Source organism: Salvelinus namaycush, chromosome 42, assembly GCF_016432855.1.
Source record: "Salvelinus namaycush isolate Seneca chromosome 42, SaNama_1.0, whole genome shotgun sequence".
In the NCBI taxonomy this organism is placed as follows: Eukaryota; Metazoa; Chordata; class Actinopteri; order Salmoniformes; family Salmonidae; genus Salvelinus; species Salvelinus namaycush.
The window spans coordinates 7076401-7092009 of record NC_052348.1 but is presented as its reverse complement, the minus strand read 5'-3'; the positions used below and the strand labels follow the sequence as shown (position 1 = coordinate 7092009).

General features: G+C 44.6%; 3 protein-coding genes across 4 annotated transcripts in view; all 3 read right to left on the bottom strand.

The window, feature by feature from the left end:
• LOC120034800 (zinc finger protein 716-like) overlaps window positions 1-15609 on the bottom strand; it is a 160295-nt gene that overhangs the window by 44574 nt on the left and 100112 nt on the right. The gene's annotated exons all lie outside the window — the stretch shown is intronic.
• Window positions 4461-9881, bottom strand: LOC120034834 (zinc finger protein 329-like). Its single transcript, XM_038981482.1, has 3 exons — window positions 9417-9881; window positions 9087-9217; window positions 4461-5959 (listed from the first exon to the last, which is right to left on the bottom strand). Exons 1-3 carry the CDS (start codon window positions 9685-9687, stop codon window positions 4736-4738), a joined length of 1626 nt encoding a protein of 541 aa, XP_038837410.1. The 5' UTR covers window positions 9688-9881; the 3' UTR covers window positions 4461-4735.
• Window positions 12581-15609, bottom strand: part of LOC120034805 (zinc finger protein 184-like) — a 69426-nt gene continuing 66397 nt past the window's right edge. Inside the window, exon 5 of the mRNA XM_038981437.1 lies at window positions 12581-13980. Coding sequence (XP_038837365.1) covers window positions 13127-13980 — 854 coding nt within the window. The 3' untranslated portion in view covers window positions 12581-13126. The remainder of the gene's footprint in view (window positions 13981-15609) is intronic.

Sequence of the window (15609 nt, the reverse complement as noted above, 5' to 3'; positions counted from 1 at the left end):
TGTGTTAGTGATGGCTGTTTAACAGTCTGATGGCCTTGAGATTGAAAAATACTTTCAGTCTCTCTGTCCCAGCTTTGATGCACCTGTACTGACCTCGCCTTCTGGATGGTAGCGGGGTGAACAGGCAGTGGCTCGGGTGGTTGTTGTCCTTGATGATCTTTTTGGCCTTCCTGTGACATCGGGTGCTGTAGGTGTCCTGGAGGGCAGGTAGTTTGCCCCTGGTGATGCATTGTGCAGACCGCACCACCCTCTGGAGAGCTTTGCAGTTGTAGGCGGTGCAGTTTCCATACCAGGCGGTGATACAGCCCGACAGGATGCTCTCAATTGTGCATCTGTAAAAGTTTGTGAGGGTTTTAGGTGACAAGACAATTTTCTTCAGCCTCCTAAGGTTGAAGAGGAGCTGTTGCGCCTTCACCACACTGTCTGTGTGGGTGGACCATTTCAGATTGTCCGTGATGTGTACGCCGAGGAACTTAAAACTTTCCACCTTCTCCACTACTGTCCCGTCGATGTGGATAGGGGGGTGCTCCCTCTACTGTTTCCTGAAGTCCACGATCATCTCCTTTGTTGTGTTGACGTTGAGTGAGAGGTTGTTTTCCTGACACCACACTCCAAGGGCCCTCACCTTCTCCCTGCAGGCTGTCTCATCGTTGTTGGTGATCAAGCCTAATACTGTTGTGTTGTCTGCAAACTTGATGATCGAGTTGGAGGCGTGCATTGCCATGCAGTCATGGGTGAACAGGCAGTACAGGAGGGGCTGAGCACGCACCCTTGTGGGGCCCCAGTGTTGAGGATTAGCGAAGTGGAGATGTTTCCTACCTTCACCACCTGGGGGTGGCCTGTCTGGAAGTCAAGGACCCAATTGCACAGGGTGGGGTTGAGACCCAGGGCCTCAAGTTTAATGATGTGCTTGGAGGGTACTATGGTGTTGAATGCTGAGCTGTAGTCAATGAACAGCATTCTTACATAGGTATTCCTCTTGTCCAGATGGGATAGGGCAGTGTGTAGTGTGATGGCGATTGCATCGTCTGTGGACCTATTGGGGCGGTATGCAAATTGCAGTGGGTCTAGGGTGGCAGGTAAGGTGGAGGTGATATGATCCTTGACTAGTCTCTCAAAGCACTTCATGACGACAGAAGTGAGTGCTACGGGGCGATAGTCATTCAGTTCAGTTACCTCTGCCTTCTTGGGTACAGGAACAATGGTGGCCATCTTGAAGCATGTGTGGATAGCAGACTGGGATAGGGAAAGATTGAATATGTCGCTAAACACATGTCTGGGCATGCTCTGAGGACGCGGCTAGGGATGCCGTCTGGGCCAGGAGCCTTGCGAGGGTTAACATGTTTAAATGTCTTACTCACGTCGGCCATGGAGAAGGAGAGCCCACAGTCCTTGGTAGCAGGCCGTGTCAGTGGCACTGTGATATCCTCAAAGCGGGCAAAGAAGGTGTTTAGTTTGCCTGGAAGCAAGACGTTGGTGTCCGTGACGTGGCTGATTTTCTTTTTGTTGACCGTGATTGTCTGTAGACCCTGCCACATACGTCTCTTGTCTGAGCCGTTGAATTGCGACTCCACTTTGTACCTATACTGACATTTCGCTTGTTTGATTGCCTTGCGGAGGGAATAACTACACTGTTTGTATTCGGGCCATATTCCCGGTCATCTTTCCATGGTTAAAAGCGGTGGTTCGCGCTTTCAGTATTGCACGAATGCCGCCATCTATCCACGGTTTCTGGTTAGGGTAGGTTTTAATAGTCACAATGGGTACAACATCTCCTATGCACTTCCTTATAAACTCACTCACCGAATCAGCGTTTAAATCAATATTATCCTCTGAGGCTTCCCGGAACATGTCCCAGTCTGCGTGATCAAAACAATCTTGAAGTGTGGATTCCGATTGGTTAGACCAGCGTTGAATGGTACTTGTCACGAGTACATCCTGTTTGAGTTTCTGCCTATAGGAGAGGAGAAGCAAAATGGAGTCGTGGTCAGATTTGCCGAACGGAGGGCCTTGTATGCATCCCGGAAGTTAGAGTAGCAGTGATCCAGTGTTTTGCCAGCCCGGGTACTACAATCAATGTGCTGATAGCCTTGTTCTCAAATTTGCTTTGTTAAAATCCCCAGCTACAATAAAGGCAGCATCAGGATATATGGTTTCCAGTTTGCATAGAGTCCAGTGGAGTTCCTTGAGGGCTGTCGTGGTATCGGCTTGAGGGGGGATATACACGGCTGTGACAATAACCGACGAGAATTCTCTTGGGAGATAATACGGTCGGCATTTGATTGTAAGGAATTCTAGGTCATGTGAACAAAAGGACTTGAGTTCCTGTATGTTGTTACAATTACACCAATCGTTAGTCATGAAACATACACCCCCGCCCTTCTTCTTCCCGGAGAGATGTTAATTCCTGTCGGAGCGACGCACAAAGAATCCTGGTGGCTGTACCGACTCTGACAGCATGTCCACAGAGAGCCATGTTTCTGTGAAACAGACTGCGAGGAGAAAGGGGCGGCGGTGAAAGCGAGGCTGACTTGCAGGCACCCTGACAAAACTGCGTTGCCGAGTGAAAAAAACACATCTACTATCTGTTCAATTGGCGAACGTACAATCACTGGAGTACAAACTGGATGAGCTCTGTTCGAGACTATCCTATCAACGGTACCTGAAGAACTGTAATATCTTTTGTTTCTGAGTCCTGTTGTTTCTGAGTCCTGTTGTTTCTGAGTCCTGAACAAGGACATGGATAATATACATCTGGCTGGTTTTTCGCTTGTTTGATTGCCTTGCGGAGGGAATAACTACACTGTTTGTATTCGGGCCATATTCCCGGTCATCTTTCCATGGTTAAAAGCGGTGGTTTGCGCTTTCAGTATTGCACGAATGCCGCCATCTATTTTTCTATGCATCAGCAGGACAGAACAGCAGCTTCGGGTAAACTCAGGGGGGAGGTGTGTGTGTCTCTTTGTTAACAACAGCTGATGCGTGATCTCTAATATCAAGGAAGTCTCAAGGTTCTGCTCGCCTGAGCTAGAATACCACATAAGCTGTAGAACATACTATTTACTAAGATAACTTCCATCTGTATTTTTCGTAGCTGTCTATTTAAAAGTACAAACCGATGCAAACTGTATAGGGCCATAAGCAAACAAGAAAATACTCAGAGGAAGCGCTCCTAGTGGCCTGTGATTTTAATGCAGTGAAACTGAATTCCGTTTTACTTCATTTCTGCCAGCATGTCACCTAGAGTCGAATAAAAATCTCTAGATCAGCTTTACTCCACACACAGAAAGCCTTTTTTAAATCAGACACTGTGGCTGGATTAACGAGAATTTTATCTTTAAAATGGTGCCTAATACTTATATATGTATGTTTGAGAAATTTCATTTATGAGATTTCTGTTGATTTGTATTTGGCGCCCTGCTATTTCATTGGCTGTTGGCAAGGGGTTCCCCTGTCCTAGACAGGTTAATAAGTGCACCGACGACGTCGTCCCCACAGTGACCGTACGTACATATCCCAACCAGAAGGGTAGGCAACAACACATTTGTCACACTGATCAACACGGGGGCCCCTCAGGGGTGCGTGCTTAGTCCCCTCCTTTACTCCCTGTTCACCCACAACTGCCGTGCACTACTCCAACACCCTCATTAAGTTTGCTGACGACACGACGGTGGCCTATAGGGAGGAGGTCATAGCACGACACCTGGCAGCACGACACCTGGCAGTGTCGTGCCAGGACAACAACCTCTCCCTCAACGTTGGCAAGACAAAGGAGCTGATCGTGGACTACAGGAAACAGATTGCAGAGCAAGCCCTCATTCACATCAACAGGGCTGTAGTGGAGCAGGTCAAGAGCTTCAAGTTCCTCTGTGTCCAAATCACAAAGGATCTATCATGGTCCAAAACACACCAACACAGTTGTGAAGAGGGCACGGCAATTCCTCTTCACCCTAAGGAGGCTGAAAAGATTTGGCATGGGCCCTCAGTTCTACACCATCGAGAGCATCTTGACTGGCTGCATCACCGCTTGGTATCGCAACTGGTATTATGTTTTTAGAAATGTTTACAAATGAATGAAAAATGAAAAGCTTAAATGTCTTGAGTCAATAAGTATTCAACCATTTTGTTATGGCAAGCCTAAATAAGTTCAGGACAAAAAACATGTGCTTAACAAGTCACACAATAAGTTGCATGGACAATGTGTACAATATTAGTGTTTAACATGATTTTTAAATGGACTACCCCATCTCTGTACCCCACACATACAATTTTTTGTAAGGCCTAGTACCTATCTATATGTACATAGCTACCTCAGTTACCTCATACCCCTGCACATCGACTCGGTAATGACACTCCCTGTATATAGCCATGTTGTTTTAACTCGTCATTATTATTCTCAGTATATTTTTTACTCTTATAACTTTATTTTTTTATTATTTTTTTTATCATTAACTCTGCATTGTTGGAAAAGGACCCGTAAGTAAGTATTTCACTGTTAGTCTACACCTGTTGTTTACGAAGCATGTGACAAATACAATTTGGAATATTCAACACTGAAATATGTTACTCTCGTTATTCCAAACACGTCTGTCGACCTTTTCTGTGGACAACAATGAAAATGAATCTTTGCCTTTAATGCAGGGTTTGATCTAAATGTCAGAAGCTGTAGAGTAGAACGGTTACTTTCTATGTTATATAGTGGAATGTTTTTTCTGCTGGTGTATCCTGAGGTAGCTCAGTGCGTACAAGCTAACAGCTTTTCTCCCATGTGGACCTTCAGGTGCATCTTCAGCTGGTCCTGGCGGGAGAACCTCTTCTCACACTGGGGGCAGCTGTAGGGTTTCTCCCCTGTGTGGACCCTCTGGTGCCTCTTCAGGTGGCCAGCCTGGGCGAAGCGCATATGACACTGGGTACAGCTGAAGGGTTTCACCCCTGTGTGGACCCTCTGGTGCCTCTTCAGGTCACCAGCCTGGGCGAAGCGCATATGACACTGGGTACACCTGAAGCGTTTCTCCCCTGTGTGGATCCTCTGATGGATCTTCACTTTCTGGGGGCAGCTGAAGCCTTTGTTACAGAACATGCAGAGGAACCGTTTCTCTTTACTATTACCTGATGTGGCTCCTCCTCCCATAGCCTGGGTTGTAGCCCTGTCATTTGAGTTCAATACCTGATCAAAAAGGCAGTTGTGTGAATCGGAAGGCCCCATCGATGAGGACACTAAGTCGCGATCTCTGAGCACGAGTAAAGGGGAGTGGGTTGTGACATTTGGATTAGTTTCTAAGCATTCCCTGTAATCTAAGAAATCTGTTCCCCGTGAGTGTCCATCTCTTAGGTTACTATCTGCATTCCATGTGGGAGAAATGTCGCCCTCCAATTTCACAGTCACTTCATCTACGACCAAACCCTCCCCTTTCTTATCTAAGCACCTTTCGGAGTATACACTACTACTGTACCGGTTCCAGTCCCCTGTAGACAGATCAGTCTGTGTCTCTAAACCCAAGGTCATGTTGCAAGGGTCCATCTCTGTAGTGTAAGAACAAGACGGATCATTGCCAGTCTCTAATGCGTCACCTGAGTCCCGATGGGAATGAGCCATCCTTGGGCTTGGGTAAAGTAAATACTCTGAGCCGGGAGCAGGAGGACAGCCCAGTGGCCCCGGCCCCAGTCTCTCTGGGTCTGATCTGTTGTCAGATCCTGTGTGTAAGAGCCTTTGTGTTACAGTTAAAGTCTCTGTGTCTGACTTGACGATGGCATTCAGCATTCCATTGACCTCTGTGATGCTGCGTCGGGTCCTGGGCTGCACGGCGGTCGCGTGGTCCTCCATGGCAACAAGGGGCGCCACTACAGCCGCTGCTCCAGTCTGGATGTCTCTGCTGTGTTGTGGGTCCTCCTCTCCTTCAGTCCTCTCCTGCTTGACCAGAGATGATCCTCCAGGACCTGCCGCCTCTACATCTGCAGACTGACAAGAAGAGAGAGGGTTATTACCGGTACATGAGTTGAATTGGATAACAACATCGTAGGGAAGTCTCACAAGCTCCGTTAAGGCAGATAAATGAGGATGTACCACAGAGATAGATAGAGGACTCAGGTGCCCAAAATCCTGTTTTAGCATGGGAAAAGCCATTGAGGACTTACACCGTTTTGAAGCAGTCAACTCGGTGGGACTTTCTGTGGGTTAAGGAAGGATCATATAATTCTATTCAGGTCATCAGGAAGGATCTTTGATCAGCCAATGAATTATACTTGTGAGTAAGTGCAGGTGCCAGTAAATCATCAACATTGACTTCATACCTGCTCAAGCAACAGACTCTAGGTGGCAGTGAGCACCCTTTCAGTTTGTTTGCCAAATCATAGAAGTAGTAGAAAAATAAAATGTACTACTTCAAAATTGAGATTTTTGTCACCGTCTCAATGGCCCATGCTTTCACAGACGCCACAATGGGAGATATACTCCCATTGTGAGATACACTCTCTTTAGAAAGTATTCACACGCCTTGACCTTTTCCACATTTTGTTTGTTCCAGCCTGAATTTAAAATGGATTACATTTAGATTTTTATGTCACTCGCCTACAGACAATACCCCATAATGTCAAAGAGGACTCATGTTTTCGCTATTTTTTTTTTTACAAATTAATAAAAAATTAAAAGCTGAAATGTCCTGAGTCAATACGTATTAAATCCCTTTGTTATGGCAAGTCTAAATAAGTTCAGGACTAAAAATGGGCTTAAGTCACATTATAAGTTGCATGGACTCACTCTATGTGCAATAATAGTGTTTAATGTGATTTTTTAAATGACTACCTCATCTCTGTACTCCACACATACAATTTTCTTTAATGTCTCTCAATTGAGCATTGAATTTCAAACACAAATTCAACCACAAAGACCAGGGAGGTTTTCCATTGCCTTGAAAAGAAGGGCACCTATTGGTCGATGGGTTGAAATATATTTTTTTAAAGCAGGCATTGAATATCCCTTTGAGCATGGTGAAGTTATTAATTACACTTTGGATGGTGTATCAATACACAGAGTCACTACAAAGATACAGGCGTCCTTCCTAACTCAGTTGCCGGAGAGGAAGGAAACTGCTCAGGGATGACTTTAAAACAGTGACAGAGTTTAACCTCTCTGGGATATGTGGGACGGTAGCGCCCACAGTGAAAATGCAGAGCCCCAAATTCAAATAAATTACTATAAAAATTAAACTTTCATGAAATCACACATTCAATATACCAAATTAAAGCTACACTTGTTGTGAATCCAGCCAACGTGTCAGATTTCAAAAATGCATTACGGCGAAAGCAAACAATGCTATTATCTGAGGATAGCACCCCAGCTAACAATCACAGACCATCATATTTCAACCTTCCAGGCGCGACACAAAACGCAGAAATAAAGATATAATTCATGCCTTACCTTTGACGAGCTTCTTCTGTTGGCACTCCAATATGTCCAATAAACATCACAAATGGTCCTTTTGTTCGATTAATTCCGTCGATATATATCCAAAATGTCCATTTATTTGGCGTGTTTGATCCAGAAAAACACCGGTTCCAACTTGCACAACGTGACTACAAAATATCTCAAAAGTTACCTGTAAGCGTTGTCCAAACATTTCAAACTACTTTTGTAATACAACTTTAGGTATTTTTTTACGTAAATAATCGATAAAATTGAAGAAGGGATGATCTGTGTTCAATACCGGAGTAAAACAATGTGTAGCATGCTTTCTGGTCACGCGCCTCTAACAAACAGTACACTTCACTGGAGCCTCATTCTGAACATGGCTACTTCTTCATTTCTCAAAGGAAAAACCTCAACCAATTTCTAAAGACTGTTGACATCCAGTGGAAGCGATAGGAACTGCAGGAAGGTCCCTTAGAAATCTGGATTCCCAATGAAAACACATTGAAAAGAGAGTGACCTAAAAAAAAAATAATCTGAATGGTTTGTCCTCGGGGTTTTGCCTGCCAAATACGTTCTGTTATAGTCACAGACATGATTCAAACAGTTTTAGAAACTTCAGAGTGTTTTCTATCCAATACTAACAATAATATGCATATATTAGCATCTGGGACTGAGTAGGAGGCAGTTTACTCTGGGCACGCTTTTCATCCAAACGTGAAAATGCTGCCACTTATCCTAGAGAAGTTAATGGCTGTGATGGATCAACAACATTGTAGTTAATCCACAATACTAACCTAATTGACAGAGAGAAAAGAAGGAAGCCTGTACAGAATTAAACAAATCCTAAAAATGCATCCTGTTTGCAACAAGGCACTAAAGTAATGCTGCAAAAAATGTGGCAAAGCAATAAACTTTTTTCCTGAAAACAAAGTATTATGTTTGGGGCAAATTCAATACAACACATTACTGAGTACCACTCTCGATATTTTCAAGCATAGTGGTGGCTGCATTATGTTATGGGTATGCTTGTAATCGTTAAGGACTGGGGAGTTTTTCAGGATAAAAAATAAACGAAAAGGAGCTAAGCACAGGCAAAATCCTAGCAGAAAACCTGGTTCAGTCTGCTTTTAACCAGACACTGGGAGAGGAATTCACCTTTCAGCAGGGCAATAACCTAAAACACAATGCCAAATATACACTGGAGTTGCTACCAAGAAGACAATGAAGGTTCCTAAGTGGCCGAGTTACAGATTACTTAAATCTACTTTAAAATATATGCCAAGACCTGAAAATGAATGTCTAGCAATGATAAACAATGAATTTGACAAAGCTTCAAAAAAATGTTTAAAGACTAATGGGCAAAGGTTGCACAATCCAGGTGTGGAAAGCAGAGACATACCCAGAAAGACTCACTCACAGCTGTAATCGCTGCCAAAGGTGATTCTATAAATTGTGTCAGGAATCTGAATACTTATTAAAATGAGATATTTATGTATATCATTTTCAATAAATTTGCTAACATTTCTAAAAACATGTTTTCACTTTGTCATTATAAGGTATTGTGTGTAGATGTGTGAGGGAAAAAAGCAATTGAATCCATTTTGAATTAAGGGTATAACACAACAAAATGTGTAATAAGTCAAGGGGTATGAAATCTTTCTGACACTATTACACCAACCTCTATCATGATAACATGCTGGGTTGAGGTTCCTCTCCTCTCATCAACGGTGATTGGCTGGTTATCTCGCCATGTATTGTGTCCAGCTGGCTTCCCAAAGCTCCTGTAGGCTCCAGTGAGATGTCCTTCACCTGAGAAAGTGATTGTGGGGAAAGAGGTGGTTAGGTAGGTGAGCTATCGTCAATGCCACAACCGTCTATATAACCGTCTAGAATTGTCAAGGATGTAAGGTAACACTTTTTATAACTTCTTGCAAGATAGCTATGTAATCAGAGGAATTATTGCATACCATCTCAACACATGCGCAGAGGGGAACGGGGCAAAATGTACCTCTTGCCATTCCTCTGTATCGGTCGAGGATCTTGACACTTCTGGGACGACTGGCGAGGAGGCGCTCTCGCATTGTCTTCTCTGCGCGCTCCCGTGATACCTTCAGTTCCAGTAGCTGTAGTTTCCTCCGCAATGCGACGTTTTCTTTCTGTCTTTGACTTATTTCCAAACGAAACACTACATAGTCGTCGTCTACGAGTTTACAGATCTCTGCCACGGCTGCATTCGCTAGCACCTCCATGATGGAGGCTATTTGAGTGTGAAAAACCATAACGCTAACGTCAGCAGCGTTAAGTTACCTATATAACATCTATCAACCAAGTCCTGTCTCCAACGCAAATTAAACACTACCGGGGGTAAGTATGTGATGCTGTACAGTTAAACGAGTCATATTTTGAGGTCCAGGGTGTTAATACGGGTCTAAATAACAATGTTAACGTGGAAATTGTTCTTTGTCACTGTTCACTTCCGTTTACACTGAAGAGAAACGATCTTATTGGTGTGAGTTATAGGTCAAAGGGTGTGGTGAAATTAAAAAAGTTTGCGCGCTGTTCTTTTAATTACGGTACTGCTTATTACGTTACACATCAATTATCCTATGATCAGTATATTTTAAGCTCGTGTTCAGAAAGAACAGTGTGTTAGTAAGAGTATAATATAATTACTTTATTTCTTTATTCAGCTCAGTAAGGTAAATATTCAACTCCTTGTTCTAGCTTAGGTTTACGTCTCTATAAAAACAGGTATTTACACAATCCTGTTTCAAATGACAATTTAACAAAGGTTTAACGAGGGGCATGTGGTTAATTACAATTTTACCCCAAGACACTTCACATGATAACTATAATATGTCAGCTAAAGAATGGTTCCCTTTGTACATCTCAGCCACACTGCTACGATTTATCCCCATTGTGGACACTCCTATGTCTGAAAGTAACTCAGAAAGGAGAAGCTCTTGTAACAAATTGCACTTGATTTGCCTCCTTGGTGTGAACGATCTGGTGCCTCTTCACATAGTTTGCCTCAGCGAAGCGCCTCCCACACGTGAGGCAGGTGTACGGCTTATTCGCGTCTGACCTAACGTTCGGCCTTCCACGTTGTGACCCAATGACACCAGAGGAAGCAGGTGCCACCACACTCAGGGTGTTAGTCTTTGAGCTCCCTCCTTGACCTCTAGCCATTGTTTGGGTGTTGTTAGGATTGTGTGTTGTGCTATAGACTAGGTACCGCTTGTGGTGAACGCCCATCCTGACACGATCTGTATTGGTAGGGTAAAAATAGGGTCCAACTCGAGGCTTTTTACAGACCCAGTCACTAGGCATTAGATGAGACCCTGAAGGAGAAGAGACTTCCTGATAGACTACCACTAGGGGGGTCTCCCACCACTCTCTGTGAAGGCTGAAGCCCAGGGTGACCTGCCCTGTTCATCATGGATACTGTGGTGTTTGTATCAGAGATAGACGTTTGTCAGCCCCAGGTATTGATTAGATTAGTTTATTAGTCACATGCACAGGTGTAATTTGTGTAACAGCAGGGTACGGAGACATTTTTAAGCTCCGAGCTTCAACAGTGCAGGTCAAAAAGAAGTGAATGAAACGATACAAAAAAATAATAATATACATATTTACAACCGCAACAATGATAAATGTCCATTGGGGGGTGGGGGCAGGGTAAATGTCAGTTGGGGGGTGAAGAGTGCTCATGGGGGGGGGGGGGGGGGGGGGCAGCGGGTAGGAAGTCCGGGGGGGCGGGTAGCTGTCTAGCGCTGATTATTCAGCAGCCTGATGGTCTGGGTGTAGAAGCTATAGGCCAGTCTGACAGTTTTTGCTGTACTGCCCGCATCTGAGTGATGGAAGCGGGGAGAACAGGCAGTTGCTCGGGTGGCTGAGGTCCCTGATGATCTTCTTGGCCTTCCTGTCGACACCTGGTGTTGTAGGTGTCCCGGAGGACAGGCAGTGTGAACCCAATGTTGTGTTCAAATGAGCGTACCACCTTCTGTAGAGACTTGCGGTCAGCGGCGGTGGAGTTGCCATACCAGGCTGTGATGCAGCTCGACAGTGTGCTCTCAATGGTGCTCTTGTAGAACACTGTGAGGACCCTCAGGGACAGGCATCATTTCTTCAGCCTCCTGAGGTTGAAGACTCGCAGTCTTGCCTTCTTCACCACAGTGTCTGTGTGGTTTGACCATTTCAGCTCCTTGGAGATGTGTACGCCGAGGAACTTAAACGTTTTTGACCTTCTCCATGGCAGTCCCGTTGAGGATGGGGGCATCCAGCCTGGTTCCTCCTGGTTTGCTGATTTTTAGGGAGAGGTTATTTACCTGGCACCACACCATAAGAGTGCCTACCTCCTCTCTGTAGGCCATCTCGTTGTTGTTGGTAATCAGGCCTACTACTGTCATGTCGTCAGTGAACTTGATGATGGAGTTGGAACTGTGTGAGGCCACGCAGTCGTGGGTATAGAGGGAGTACAGGAGGGGGCTGAGGATGCACCCTTGTGGGGCCTCCGTGTTAATTATCAGTGTAGTGGATGTGTTGTCGTCTACCCTCGCCACCTGGGGGAGGCCCGTCAGGAAGTCCAGGATCCGGTTGCAGAGGAAGGTGTTCAGTCGCAGGGTCCTTAGCTTAGTGACGAGCTTGGAGGACACTATGTTAGGTGTTAAGCTTGTGTTAAAAATGCTTAAAATAATTAAAATACCAAAAATAAATTGTGTTGAATTTCTTTATCTTTTTGGGGGGGGGGTACAGAACAAAAATGTGTAGCTTACCCTGTTCTGCAGCTCAACTTACCCCATACCGGGGGTAAGTTGTGCCAATAGCTTGTTAAAAAAAAGTGGTCTATGTTTTCAAAACTGTAATGTTTAAATACATTCAGATTATTTCCAGGGATACACAACATCCTGAAATATACTGAACAAAAATATAAAATGCAATATGCAACAATTTCAAAAAATGTCCTGAGTTACAGTTCATATACGGAAATCAGTCAATTGAAATAAATTCAATAGGCTCTAATCAATGGATTTCACATGACAGGAAATACAGATGTGCATCTGTTGGTCACAGATCTCTGTGTATTCAAATTGCCAACAATTAAAATGCAATTGTGTTTGTTGTCCGTAGCTTATGCCTGCCCATACAATAACCCCACCGCCACTATGGGGAACTCTGTTCACAACATTGACATCAGAAACCGCTTGCCCACAGGATGCTATACACGTGGTCTGCGGTTGCGAGGCCAGTTGGACATACTGCCAATTTCACAAAAACGACGTTAGAGGCAGGAAGTGAACATTCAATTCTCTGGCAACAGCTCTGGTGGACATTCCTGCAGTCAGCTTGCCAATTGCAAGCTCCCTGAATGTATGAAATGGCTCAACTTACCCCACTCTCCCCTACTTTCAAAAACAATCTGTGACAAGTATAATAACTTCTCACTATGTTCTCACTGTACCTTTTCTGGACATCTGGTACCCTCCCTTTGATAAAAAATACATTTTTAGAATACTTTGTAAAAGGTTCAACATCACTACTCTACCTCATCATACTCATTCTTTCCTCAGTTCACCTCATCCAGCTCCCTACTACATCCAAAACCAACAGAATTAACTACAAACAAACTAGTATTACATTACATGTACATGGGCCTTGTGCATTTTCTCCTGGTGTATCCTGAGGTAGCTCCTCTCTGAGATCCTCTTCTCGCAGTGCCTACAGCCTTTCTCCTGTGTGAACCTTCAGGTGCTTCTTCAGATGGTGCTGGTGGGAAAACCTCTTCTCACACTGGGGGCAGCTGAAGGGTTTCTCCCCTGTGTGGACTCTCTGGTGCCTCTTCAGGTTGGACGAGTCGGAGAAACTGGCCCGGCACAGGTGGCAGCCGAACGGTTTTTCCCCTGTGTGCATCCTCTGGTGGATCTCCACCTGTTTGGGGAAACTGAAAGCTTTCCCACAGAATGGACACAGAAAGCGCTTCTCTTTGCCACCGGATCTACTGATAGAGTTACTATTACTGTCATTTGTCAATGGGCTTGTGTAGCCATTTAGTGTTGAGGCACTGGCATTGTCTGAAGTCTGGTTTAACATCAGGAGAGTGTGAGGAGGATGAAAGCCAGGGAGTGTCTGTGTTGTCGCAGGGTCCATGTTCCAGTTGATAGATCCTATAGAAGGCAGGCTGAAGGCAGCATCTGTTAGGGGGTTAACCTGAGGCGCCATCAGTCTCTCTGAATCACAACTATAGGAGCAGGACGGAGCATCGCTAGCAGAGTCTGTATCTGTTCTCTCCTGCTGCATATATACACCTCCTCGTCCCCGCAGACCAAATCTACGCCTTGCCCTGGTCTCATCCAGTCTATTGTCATGAAGACTAAGTTTGGTTGTTGTTTTGTGTTCGACAGTCTGTTTCTGGTTGTGGTTAACAGCGTTGTTCCCCAGCCCAGAGTTGAGGACGCTGTCCCATCCACCGGACTCCACTATGTCACCTCTGGTCCTTGCCTGCTCAGTGGCTGGACCGGTCTGGGAATCCAAGATGGATGCCCAGTCTCCTCTGTTAGCCTCTAGCCAACCACCTGTATGTTTTTGTATGTAAACATAAGTTGTATTGATATAATTTTATGAATGAAGAAAAATAAGAACACATAGCCAGGTGCATCACTATTCCCATTGAAGATCTATTACTGTATGTAGGCTATATGTATTTCTCCCTTACCTTGCTCCCCCATCTTTAATCCACTCAGCAGATCAATGCTCTCTGGTCCATCTTCTATTGTCTCCTCTTTGACCAGCAGCAGATCAGGCTTCCCATCCTCCATGTCTACTGACTGTAAGAGATACAGAGTGAGAGGATGTTGGATCAAGAAATCTGATAGGAGCACCATCTGATTGGGAGCATATTTTGATTTGGCAATGAGGGATTGCTGAGTACTATGCAAAAGTGTTAGTTGATTTTACTACTTGACACTCTTTCATGGTTTGAACATTGCAAAGGCATGGTCCCACACTAAATTAATGAAGACCTGGGCCCGGATCCACAAAGAGTCTCAGAGTAGGAGTACTGATACAGGATCAGTTCCCCACCCATCTACATAACCGTATTCATAATTATCTAAAAGGCTAAACTGACCCTAGATCAGCACTCATTCTCTGAGAGGGTTTGTGGATACAGGCCCTGACCTAATACCATACAGACAGTAGTTCAGTGGGCTCACCTCAGTGAGACTATGTGTGGTACTGTGCAGCTCAGGAGGAGGTGTAGTCTGGTTGTCCTCCATGATCATGGTCACCTCAGGGTTCCCCAGACCCTCCTCACACCCCTCCTCCTTCACCAGGAACAACTCGTGACCCTCCTCCTGGAAGAAACAGGTGATACAGACAAACCCACTTTCAACATGGAGCGTTTACCCATCCTCACTACGTTTGAGTTCTATACTGTAGTTACAGAATGACTTAATTGTTGTTAAACCCATCATTGTGGACATAAATATGATGTGGGTAAATAGTCATCTATGATAAGTCAAAAGTCACAATGCCTGGATGCAATATTTTACACAGGAATATTCAACACTGAAATCTGTTACTCTCGTTATTCCAAATGCATCTGTGGATCTTTTCTGCTGACAATAAATTCAAATCAAATCAAATATTCACATGCGCCAAATACAACAAGTGTAGCCCTTACTGTGAAATGCTTACTTACAAGCCCTTAACCAACAGTGCAGTTCAAGAAGAGTTAAGAAAATATTTACCAAATAAACTAAAAGTAGAAAAATTATAAAAAGTAACACAATAGAGGCTATAAAAAGGGGGTACCGGTACCGAGTCAGTGTGCAAGGGTACAGGTTAGTCGAGGTAATTTGACATGTAGGTAGGGGTGAAGTGACTATGCATAGATAATAAAACAGCAAATAGCAGCAGTGTACAAAACAAATGGGGGGAGGGGGGGTTAATGTAAATAGTCCAGTAGCCATTTGATTAATTGTTCAGAAGTCTTATGGCTTGGGGGTAGAAGCTGTTAAGGAGCCTTTTGGTCCTAGACTTGGCGCTCCGGTACCGCTTGCCGTGCGGTAGCAGAGAAAACAGTCTGACTGGAGTCTGACAATATTTAGGGCCTTCCTCTGACACCGCCTGGTATAGAGGTCCTGGATGGCAGGAAGCTTGGCCCCAGTGATGTATTGGACCGTACGCAATACCCTCTGTAG